Raw genomic sequence first — 12,754 nt, 5'->3', positions numbered from 1 at the left:
TTCTCTAAGAAATTATTATGTTTATAAACAAATGTTTCCTCATGAAAATCATTAATACACAAAAATTAAAAATGAGAATACTTCTATACTTCAGGGAAGATGCTTTAACACAGGGGAAAACTTCTGAAAATACTTTCGGGAAAGCACTTCAGATGTGTCATTGAAATTTAGTTCATACAGGGTCACCTGGGTGGCTCAGTTGGTTAAGCAACTGCCTTCAGCTCAGGTCATGATCCCAGGGTCCTGGGATCGAATCCCACATCGGGCTCCTTGCTCAGTGGGGAGCCTGCTTCTCCCTCTCCCTCTGCCTGCTATTCCACCAGCTTGTGCTCTCTCTCTGTCAAATAAATAAATAAAATCTTTTTAAAAAATTTAGTTCATATAGTCTCCAAAGGGCAGTTGAGAATGAACTTTGGAGGGGACCAGCACATGTTCCTGACCTTGGAGAAGGCCTTTCCCTTCCTCCAGCGAGTGAGTGAAGTGCATATTCAGATGTGATTAAAGATCTTTGCAGGGGGAGATTATTTTTGATTATCCAGGTGGGCCCCAACTCCAATCACAAATGTCCTCATGAGGGAGAGGCAGAGGGGGATTTGGTACACACCGAAGAGATGGCCATGTGACCTCAGAGGCAGAGGCAGGGGTTACAATGGCCACAAATCAAGGAATGTCAACAGCCACCAGATTCTTCTTGAGGCAGGGATCAGAGCCTTCGGACGAAGCATGGACCTGCCAACACTGTGATTTTAGCCCAGTGGTAGTGATTTTGGATTTCTGATCTCCAAAGTATGAGAAAAAATTTCTGTTGTTTCAAGCCAAATTAAAAAATAAGTTGATATAATTATAAATTGTTCTTATCTAGTCATTAGAGAATATCTTTAATAAACTTATAAAAAGATTTCCTTCTTTTTTTAAATATTTTATTTATTTATTTGACAGAGAGAGACACAGTGAGAGAGGGAACACAAGCAAGGGGAGTGGGAGAGGGAGAAGCAGGCTCCCCGCAGAGCAGGGAGCCCAATGCAGGGCTCAATCCCAGGACCCTGGAATCATGACCTGAGCCGAAGGCAGAGGCAGACACTTAATGACTGAGCCACCCAGGCGCCTCAAAAGGATTTCCCTCTTAATATACTGACAAGCTGGATAAAATCTCCCAAATGTTTCACAGATAATCCATGCTCAGATGCAAGAGAATCTGAATAGAATGTTGTTTTATTTGTGCAAACAAAACGTTTTGACTTAAGAGAATATTGCCATTCAAATTTAGTACTGAATATTTAATATACTATGTTTCTTTAAAAAAAGAGATCCATGGCTCCAAAAGGAATGTTCTTTAATAAAAAATGTAAATTTTTAGCAAAGAACATTCAGACTTTTATCACTATGAGACCTTCAGTGGTAACATACATAACTTTGGTATTTATTTATATATACTTGGTTTTTAATGTTTATGTGTCCAAACCCTCCTCTAGTCCTTTTTTTTTTCTCCTCCAAGTTTCTTTTCTTAAATTACCATAGAAGAAATAAACTTAAATTTCATAGTTACCCAGTGGTTGTTGACTTAATACAGCTAAATATATTGTGCCATTTGCTTCCCTTTTTCATACCCCTAGTATTTTATCTACCATTTTGCTTAAATATCCCCTTACATATGGCCTTGTGACTTGTAATCCCATTCTGAACTCTGTCTACTCTAAGCTCTGTAAGCACAGAGAAAATCTCCCTGTGCCTCATTGTCCTCAACTCTAAAAGGAGGATAAATCAAACTTAGAATTCATTTGGGCTTCAGAAACTATCTAAAATTCTTTGGGTTTTATGATTTTTCTATAAGGTAATAATACTTTTAATTTTACACATGATGATAACACACATGCTGCTAAGTAGTTTGATGAAAGTCATCTTTTGAGCAGGTTAACCAGCCTTTCTTGGAGGTGTTTTACAACTCACAATTAGCTCTTTTAAAATTTAATTGTAACTTATGAAATCTGTCCCTAAAGTTTATTTGTGGAGATCTTAGAGTGTTTTGTATTGAATGTGTGTGTGTGTTTTTTTTTTAAAGCTATTTATATTGATTCATATAACTTCTTTCTACATTAATTTATAGACACAATATTTAAGATGAAATAGTAAATATTACTGCAAATTCAAAAATGAGACCAAGGAAATATAAGAAAACAAACTTAGCAAAAAGCCAGTATGATTGTTTTCCATGTGCTTCATAATTGACTGTGAGCTAGTGCAGCCATGACAAAAAATAAAAATAAGTTCAGTTTCATAATTTGTATTATAAAAAGGAAAAAGTGTATTGGTTCCACTGAGAAATTAGAGTTTTTTTCTGGTACCATATTATAGAAGAAGTTCTTACGTGAGTCATTATGGAGAGGACACAGAATAAAGCTATATTGCATATGATTTGTTTCTTTTTCTTTTTTTTTTTTTAAGATTTATTTATTTATTTGAGAGAGCGAGAAAGTACATGAGAGGGGGGAGGGTTAGAGGGAGAAGCAGGCTCCTCACGGAGCAGGGAGCCCGATGCGGGACTCGATCCCAGGACTCCAGGATCATGACTTGAGCCGAAGGCAGTTGCTCAACCAACTGAGCCACCCAGGCACCCTTGTTTCTTTTTCATTTTATCGTTAGCTCGTGCTTTCTTTGCTCACTTTGGGAAAGCAGAATTTTTCATAGCATCTACATTCATGACTATGCATATGCTAATAGAATAGATACTAAAAAATAATTACTGGGGTGCCTGGGTAGCTCAGCCAGTTAATGTCTGCCTTCAGCTGGGGTCATGATCCCAATCGGAGTCCTGGGATTGAGCCCTCGTGTCGGGCTCCCTGGAGCCTGCTTCTCCCTCTCCCTCTGCCCCACCCCTAGCTCACACTTGCATGCACCCTCTCTCTCTCAAATAAATAAAATCTTTTAATAAAAAAATAATTACTGATAAAAATGATTTTCACAAGTAAATGAACATAAGTTTGGGTTTAAAAAAACACTTATGAGTTCTAATAATCTTTATTTCTTGCGTGGTATATTTCCAAGATATAATGCCCTCATCTTTTCATGCTCATATTAGCATTTAACACATTTTATTGTAATTTGTTTATCTTACATTTGCCCAGATCCTCACTTGACTGTGGGCTCTGCTAGGCCAGGAATCCTATCTTAGTCATTTGTAACTTAGTACTAATTCTGTTGCCTGTACATAGTAACATACTTAGTAAATATTTTAGTGAATGAATATAATATTGACTTCAAGTATATTTGTTTTCTCTCTTTTTATAATTCAGAATTATGGCTTGGAAACAGAAAATCTAAAAACCCTTTCTCACAAGCTGAATGCATCTGCCAAAAATCTACAGAATTTTATAACAGGGAGGAGAAGGAGTGGCCATTATGATGGGAGAACCAGCCGAAAATTGCCAAATGACTTTCTGACTTCGGTTGTGGATCTGATAGGAGCAGCCAAGAGTCTGCTTGCCTGGTTGGACAGGTAAAATCTTCCACATGTTTCATAAGTAATCCTCCTCGACACTATCTTGAATATAACAGTATTTCATGTGTTCTTGTGAAAGAATTGGACAGGTAGAGGAATATCAAGTTACAAATGTCTAATTATGATTCATCACAATATAGGGGTATCATCAAATAGACATTAATCATTTGTAAATTTTTATATCTAAGTAGCCAATTAATAATTAGTCCCTGACAATTTCAGAATACCTTAACTGCTTTACAAGCAAAGTCATTTTTGGCTGTCATAACAAGATTGATAGTACTGTTTTATCTCCTAATTTTCTTTATTCATTGTATTAATTGGTCATATTTAAGGGTGTGAGCATTAGGATTCTATTTACTGTTTTCAATGGCTAATTAGACACTGACACTTTAATAGTATGTAGTGCATGTCTCCTTACCTTGCTAAATTCATTCTTTATTATTACTCACATTGCACAATCTTGAATATCATAAACATAGTTTTAGATTTTTTCTAGTTAATTTTTATTTGTCTAGGAACACATAAGATAACAAAAGTTTTCATGATATAAAATGAAAAAAATATTAAAAGATGTGATTAAACATTGTAATGGTAAAACAAATTACAATTTTTTAAAAAAATTAAGCTCTTTACTTTCATTTTTAGAATTTTTTTATAAGGGATATGTACTATGTTATGGTGGTTAAATAACCAAATTTTAGAATACATTTTATTCTCATAAGAAACTCTGGTAATAAACAATTTTACCAGAATTCTTTCTTGAGTAGATGTCAGTGAGATATACATTATATATAATATTTTGGCTTTTTAAAAATCTGAGGCCTTAAAAATAAAATATTTGTATTTTTAAGGTAAAAGTTAAGATAATTTAACTTCATATTATCTAAATTTATGTATATTAATAATAACATATAATATGATGATACTAAATCCAAATCTTAATACTAAGCCCTGGGTTATTAGCTTTTTGATAATTAATTGGTAGACAGCATATTTCTTTTGCATTATGACATTATTAAAATTTAATTCTCATAATTGTCTAAACTACTTTTATCAATGTTTAAAGTAGTTGCACTTTAAATATATAAATTCTGCAAGTTTCATAATGGTCAATAAGTAAAATATATTTAAAATATGGCTTAGTCCTTAAGTAATGTAATATATTTGTTTCAGAAGGCTTCTCAGTAATTATAAAGCTTAAAGAACACATACTCCATTTTAGTTTATCCTCTTACACTATGACCTGCTCTATAATTGTGAATTTGCTTTACCTCAATAATTGTATTTAGTAAATTTCATTTTATGTTCTTTTTACACTAGTACTTGTCAAATAAATGAATAATAGAATGTTTTTACTTTTTAGTGGCAGATATGGCTTTTTACAAAATCATATAAATAGCTTCTAGAACACTATGATAGTTTCTGACATTTTATTGTATTACATAATTTTTTATGGTGACATTTTTTTTATCATCTAAGAAGATGCTTTTAGTAAGTGCCAGTTCACCTACAAACACATATGAGTATACACACACATACAAAAACATACACAAACAGCCGCATAACAATCCATGAAGTCAATCAATGGTGTTTTGTGTTTGTTTCATAGGAAGAGAAAATGTGATAAAAAGCCTGAAGGAAATAATTTAAATCATCTGTTTGGCTTCCATTGCTGCAAAGGTTTTCACAATGCTTATTTTGTATTCCATCATACCATGGTGATGGATTAAATCAAAGGCCATTTAATATTTTGACCATAAAAATGAAATATGTACTTAGAAGGAAAAAAAAAGACAACTTTGTGATAACTTTAAAATCATCTGCTGAAACTGTAAATTGAAAAAAGAAACTGAAGTTTATATTTTGAAGATCTTTCACAGAAAAGTTCAGCTCCAGGCTGGCTTGCCTATAATGATGATACTTTAGCAAGCTTAAGTTTTAAAAAGGAAAGAAGGAGAAAAGAATTTTCTTACATGCTAAGGCATTTGGACTTACGCCAAAGGCCTTTGGAACCTGTTTAGTAGGGTCATTGTGTTTAGGCCTGTGGATCTTGATGGTTACTAGGGCTGTAGTGTTGGGAAAAATTAAAGAAGGGTAAGGATGGAAGAAGGAAAACTAACTTAAGAGGCTATTTTAGGAATTAATCATGCTGCTGCTACTGTTGATGATTTTGATGCTAATACTTCCAGCCACACTCATTTAATCAAAGCAAACCTAGGAGTGTTGTCTTCATTTTACAGATAGGAAAACTAGCACTTACAGAGGTTAAATTCAAAACCAAATGGTAAGTAAACAGTGGAACTATGATTCAGCCCAGGCATCAGACAACAGAGTTGATCCTCCTATTTACTGAGGTTTTTAATTAGAGGAGCAGAAGTGAGAATAGAAGAATGTTAGAGATATTTATGCAGATAAATAAGATTCTGGAACAGGTAAGATCTATAGACTACAGGAGGCATCTAGGTATTTGACTTGGCTGGCCCAGTGGATGGTTATTGCCATTATCAAAACAGGAATAAGTTATGGTGGAAGATGAATGTTGAGTTGAGTGTGAGGCATGATAAATTATGAAAAGGTCTTTAGAGTATTGCTGCTCAGAAAAAATATATGACCGATAGAGATTTGGGAATAGTTAAAATATAGGTGATAAAGTCATGGATGTATTAATATGGTGGTCTAAGGAGAGTTTTAGAATGGATTCCTTTTATTCTGCTCTGTTTGTCTTCTATACGACTTATACCTTTCTAACACTATATCATTTACTTATGTATTATTTTTTTGTCTGATTATATGATGTATGCTTCAAGAGAGCAGGGATATTCATCTGATTTGTTCACTGCTGCCACAATTATCTAGAAGAGTTCCTGGCCTGTAGTGGGTGCTCAATAAGTATTTTTGAGTAAATGAAGAGAACTGGGATAAGGAGTGAGCTCTGTGAACCACCAACAACTGAAGGATGAGTAGAAGTGCTGCTTGTGGAAAAAAAAATGAGAAGGCATAACCAAAGAGGTAGGAGAGAATTAGATGAGAGTGGTGTCATGGAAGCAAAGGTAGTAAAGAGGTTTTTGTTTGTTTGTGGGTTGTTGGGTTGTTTTTGGTTTTTTTTTTTTTTGAGATTTGAGTATTTTATTTTTTCCAACTTTATTGAGCTGTAATTGACAAATAACTATGTAAGTTTAAGGTGTACAGCATGATGATTTGATACACATATATATTGTGAAATGATTACCACAGTAAGGTTAGCTAATACATCCATCACCTCATATAATTACCTTTTTTTCTGAGAACATTTAAGATGGGAGTAAAGAGTTTTAGGGGGGAAAGGAAGTGGTGAGTAGGATCAAATGCTGCTGAGTGATTAGGTAGGTTGAGGACTGCAAGTGTGTAGTGAATGAGGGAATCAGGATATATGTGACCGTACTAGGAACAGGTTAGTGATTTTATTTAGAAGTCATGAAAACTGGAATGCATGAGTTGGTTATGAATTAAAGGTAAGTGAGAATTCCTCTTTGAAGAAATTTTTTTCTGAAATTGTTTGTAGTTCAGAACAGTTTGTGTAATGTTAACTTTCCTTTTTCATAGATTCTTAATCTTTTAGTGGTGATAGGAAAGAAGAGAGGTTAATGATGAATACTACTTCTATATTTGGGAGTTTAACTTTGCTTCCTCCTCTGCCACGGATTATATGAATATCTTAACTGTTCCTTGGCTAATATAAATTTCCGAAGGTCCTGAAATCAATTTAAATATAATAGGACTTTTTCTGTAACTATGCAAGGTAAAATGTTTAGGCTGTTTGTTTTCCTGACAGTAACCCAGACTTTTATCAGAGATTATTAGTGGGTGTGTATTTAAGTTATATTTTTATTCTTTTCAAAGAAAAAAATGTTTTCTAGGTAGCAACAAGAACACAAGACAACACTTCATATGTCCTCTTGTTTCATTGTGTCCTACAAGCTACACAGAAAACAAAACACATTAATCATTGTTAGAATAGCCAAAAGAGCAGTGTTCTCCATGGTCATTATTGTGAATCCTGGCCAAAATGCATCATGAAATAGTGCAAAGGAGCAGAAGGCTGAGAAAGAGTTGAATTTCAGCTCTGCCTCTTAGTCCTGGGTAATCTTGAACCTTAACTTTTGTTTTTATTTTCTTTTTAGAATAGGATGTAAAACCTGCAGAATTTGAAGTTCTCTTCTAAGCACTAATACTCTATAATTAATTGACCTTGTTCACCAAAGCCATATGAGGAATATATCCAACTTATTTCCTTCTAAATAATATCAAAGGATGAACACTAACAACATTTGTTAGTTACTTGTAGAATCATTATTTAACTCTCTACCTCTTCTCTAAATAAATTTAGTTTTTTTAAGTTCTAGAACAAAACTAATCTCTTTATTTTTTAAATTTTATTATGTTATGTTAGTCACCATACAATACATCATTAGTTTTTGATGTAGTGATCCACGATCCACTGTTTTCATATAACACCCAGTGCTCCATGCAGTATGTGCCCTCCTTAATACCCATCACCAGGCTACCAATCCCCCTCCCCCCTCCACTCTAAAACCCTGTCTGTTTCTCAGAGTCCATAGTCTCTCATGGTTCATCTCTCCCTCCGATTTCCCTCCCATTCATTTTTCCCTTCCTTCTCCTAATGTCCTCCATGCTATTCCTTATGTTCCACAAATAAGTGAAACCATATAATAATTGACTTTCTCTGCTTGACTTATTTCACTTAGCATAATCTCCTCCAGTCCCATCCATGTTGATGTAAAAGTTGGGTATTCATCCTTTCTGATGGCTGAGTAATACTCCATTGTATATATGGACCACATCTTTATCCATTCGTCTGTTGAAGGGCATCTCGGCTCTTTGCACAGTTTGGCTATTGCGGACATTGCTGCTATGAACATTGGGATGCATATGGCCCTTCTTTTCACTACATCTGTGTCTTTGTAGTAAATACCCAGGAGTGCAATTGCTGGGTCATAGGGTAGCTCTATTTTTAAATTTTTGAGGAACCTCCACACTGTTTTCTGAAGTGGCTGTACCCACTTGCATTCCCACCAACAGTGTAAGAGGAAAACTAATCTCTTTATGCTTTCATTATAAAAGGTAAGAATGTGTCCTGTCTTGTTTATTTTTGTTTGTTTTGAAGAACTTAGGTACTTAATTATAAAAGTTCCATAGAAATGACATTGACCAAAAATTCTTAATATTTTGATCTGTAGGTGTAGATTTATTTTAATTTAAAGAAACAGTGATAAATATTTTGGCATTAAATTTTCTATTGCATTTTGGGGAGAACTTGTATGCATAGCAATATGATATGGGTTTATTGCAATTTTTATTTTATGTCACTTGAAAGGGAAGAAAGGAAAAGAAAGAATAGGTGAAAACCTTTAATTTAGTTGTAGATACTGAACTAGATGCTTCATATGTATCAACTCACTAAATTCTCATAAAGCAGGTATCATCCCCATTTTACATATGAAACAGTAAGTAACTTGCCTAAAGTCGTTTGTCTAGCATGCTACATCTCCTTTCAAATGTTGACTAATAATTAAATATTTTGAGGAACTTATTCTTAGGAATGCAGCATATATAAACATTTATTTTCATTTTGGTATTTCTCTTCAAGTGCTAAACAAGAGTGTCACTTTTCTGGTTTTGGCCTGGATACTTAAAAATCACTGTATAGAATTTTTCTTTATAGAAAATGTAGTTAGCATTCTACTTTGAAGGCATCAATGAGATATCTTTTAATATCATTGAAAACCTTTTGGGGCTCCTGGGTGGCTCAGTCAGTTAAGCATCTGACTCTTGATTTCGGCTCTGGTGATTACTTCAGGGTTGAGATTGAGCCCTGCATGGGACTCTGCTCTGGGCATGAGGCCTAATTAAGATTCTCTCTCTTTCCCTCTCTCCCTCTGCCACCACCCCTGCTCGCACGCACGTGCTCTCTCTCCCTCTCTCAAAAAAAAAGTAAAAACCTTTTGAATGTTTTTTTAAAGATTTTATTTATTTGAGAGAGCGAGAATGAGAGAGAGGGAGAGAGAGCACATGAGAGGGGGTAGGGTCAGAGAGAGAAGCAGACTCCCCGCTGAGCAGGGAGCCTGATGCGGACCCGATCCCAGGACTCCAGGATCATGACCTGAGCCGAAGGCAGTCGCTTAACCAACTGAGCCACCCAGGCGCCCCAACCTTTTGAATGTTTGAGACTTAAAAGTTAGGGGGGAAATGTTTACAATTCACAAAACCTTCAATTTCAGTGGAGCTTTCATTCAAATAAAATTCATTTTCAAAAACCAGTCATCTGTTGAGGGGCATCTGACACTCATATGTGGAACATAAGGAATAGCACAGAGGACCATAGGGGAAGGGAGGGAAAACTGAAGGGGAAGAAATCAGAGAGGGAGACCAACCATGAGAGACTCTGGACTCCAGGAAACAAACTGAGAGAAGGGAGGGGGTGGGGGTTTGGGGCAGCCAGGTGATGGGTATTAAGGAGGGCATGTGATGTGATGAGCACAGGTTGGTATACACAACTAATGAATCGTTGAACACATCAAAAACTAATGACGTACTATATGATGGCTAACTGAACATAATAAAAAAAAAACAGCTCTTTACATTTCTTAAGTCATACAAAATCTAAGGGTAACAAAATTGCTTTTTTGTTCTCCATTTTAAATATTTACTTGAATGAAGTAGCAGACTTTCCCAGAGGAAAAGCTTCAGAGATGAATTACATTTGGTAGCTTTACTGTTTATTTTCAATGCATGGTTTACTTGTCTATTTTTAACCTACATCCTGCTGTTCTTCACACCTCATCTTTCCTGCGGTTTTATATGGCTTTGCCAAGTCAATCTATACTTGGAGGTTTACAGATCACTGTATATATCACGTTGTATGGTAACATCATTAACAATGTTCATAAGTATTATTTATAGAAAAAGTTAATTTTGTTACTTATAGTGAAAGTTCATTATTTCCTCTCATTTTTTAGCATTAACACCTAATTCTAATTATTTCTAAAATACCTTTCAAGGCTGTTCTGTTTTGAAGAGATCAAGGAGATATCTTTTTATGTCATTGAAAACCTTTTAAATGTTTAAGGCACAAGAGTAAAGTGACAAGGCGAAAATATTTTCTTTGAAATCTTTTGCCTTATCCAAAAAAATGGTTGAACTGATTTCTTCTTCCATGATGGTAAACTATAGGACAAAAACTAATTGTATACCAGGAAAAAAATTGCAAAAACCAACCTACCTCAGATGCTACCAGATACTGTTGTCCATTGTTGCTTGGTCTTCTTTCCTCTCACATGCTCACTGCTCTCACTTGGCACCTCTTGTTGCAGAGATAAGCACTAATGTTAGAACTGCCACTGTGCATGGACTGCGCTCAGGCTCAGCAGTGCCAACCTGAGAAATAGTAAGGCATTCCAGATATCCTTATTAACTTCTTAGCTTTTTAGCTTTCCTTATTGGCTTCTAATTTGTTTAGCATTTCTGAACCATTAATAACATTTCCATAAATGTAATAGTTTTGTTTGAAAAGAACATACAAAAGAATACTTTCTTATAGGGTCATAAACCTTTGCACTCTAAAGAGTTATAAGCACTTTATTATCCATATGGTGATTTAAGAGGAACAGTTGCTTAATTTTTAAGATCTAAATAGGATAGTTCCTGTAATGGCCGTTTATTGATGAGCCAAGGATTTTTTTTTTAAACTTGCTGGCATCAGAAAGCTTTCCTGCCATGAATTTAATTTCCTTTACTTGGAGTCACTGTGTTCTTTTTTGTAAGTAGCCTTCTCTTTTTTTTGTTTTGTTTATGAACTGGTTGTGCTCATGCACTCTACAGAGATCTGTTTCTTTATCTAGATGATCATTAAGTCATGATTGAGTAATCATCTTTGGTAACTCACAAAGATTGGAACCCTGTCTGTTGGTCTTCATTTATTTACATATGTGTATAGCCAAAATAATCATACCAAACATTAATATCTTCAGGATAAGTGTTCTTTAGTATGGTTATACATGATCTGCCTTTAAAATAAAAACTTTAGGGGAATTCACTACAAGAGAAAAATTAGTGTTTTCTTTGATGTATGTTTAGAGTTTTCCCCCCAGTTTTCTTGACATTTAATCTTGAGCTAGAAACTTGTCTTACTTGAAATATGAATGGTCAGGAAAGTGGAAAACATGCCTTAGAATTCAGTTTGCTATAGGCATTCAGTCATCAAATAGATTTTTCCTTTTATATATTCTGAAGATCAAATTTATGGGAAAAATAATGCTATATTTTGTCTTATTACTTTTGAATGAAGTTTTTAGATTTTATTAACAGACTTTGACCTTTTCAAACCTAGGAACCTAAACTCTTTCTACTCTTGCCAGAAGCATGTTGAATTCTTAATTAAAATGCCAATTTTTATGCTTCAATGCAGCAAAAATGGCCTTTAGTTTCTTTTTAAAAACGATTTGTCTTAGAAGTGTTTATATTTTACATCTTTTTTAAAAATAGTTTTATTGAGGCCTAATTTACATTCTATAAAATTCACCAATTTTAGGTGTACAGTTTAATGAGTTTTAGTAAATTTAGATACACCTATGCAACATCTCTACAATCCAGTTTTAGAAAACTTCCATAAGAATAGATTTTTTAAAGCTGGTTCCTCACAAAGAGGTTAACTTTTTAAAAATGAGAACGTAGATTAATTAATTACATATTTTTTCCAATTAACTTTATTTGAATTCTTAATGTCTGTTTTGGTAAATTATGGTGATAAATACACTGAGTTTTGGAATGTAGGTTAGTGGAAGACAGCCTATAATAGGCTATGGCATATAGAATTATTTAGAAAACAATACGTTAAAAACACTGGAGAAAAAAAGGGTCATTTAATAAATAGTATCGGGACACCTGGTAAAACCTTTGGAAAATACTGATAGAACACTACCTGTTGTTTACTAAAAAATTTTAAGTATATCTTTTATTTAAGTGGAAAATAAACCCGTGAGAAAATATAGACAAAAAATGATTGCTAGATGTGGAAAGACTTAAGTATTAAAAATATGGAATAAAATACAAATGAAGGGGGGCGGAGCAAGATGGCGGAGGAGTAGGAGACCTGGATTTCGTCTCCTCTCAGGAATTCAGCTGGATAGGGATCAAACCATTCTGAACACCTACAGACTCAACGGGAGATCGAAGAAAGGAATAGCAACAACTCTCTGA

At 34.4% G+C, this 12,754-nt stretch overlaps 1 protein-coding gene across 1 annotated transcript in view; it reads left to right on the top strand.

Moving 5' to 3' along the window:
• CNKSR2 (connector enhancer of kinase suppressor of Ras 2) overlaps positions 1–12,754 on the top strand; it is a 269,030-nt gene that overhangs the window by 67,509 nt on the left and 188,767 nt on the right. The window contains exon 3 of the mRNA XM_081807972.1: positions 3,291–3,493. Coding sequence (XP_081664098.1) covers positions 3,291–3,493 — 203 coding nt within the window. The remainder of the gene's footprint in view (positions 1–3,290; positions 3,494–12,754) is intronic.

This window comes from Leptonychotes weddellii, chromosome X (assembly GCF_054177405.1).
Source record: "Leptonychotes weddellii isolate Sample4059 chromosome X, ASM5417740v2, whole genome shotgun sequence".
Classification (NCBI taxonomy): Eukaryota; Metazoa; Chordata; class Mammalia; order Carnivora; family Phocidae; genus Leptonychotes; species Leptonychotes weddellii.
Note: the sequence above shows the minus strand (reverse complement) of the source record. Positions and strands in the feature narration are given on the sequence as shown.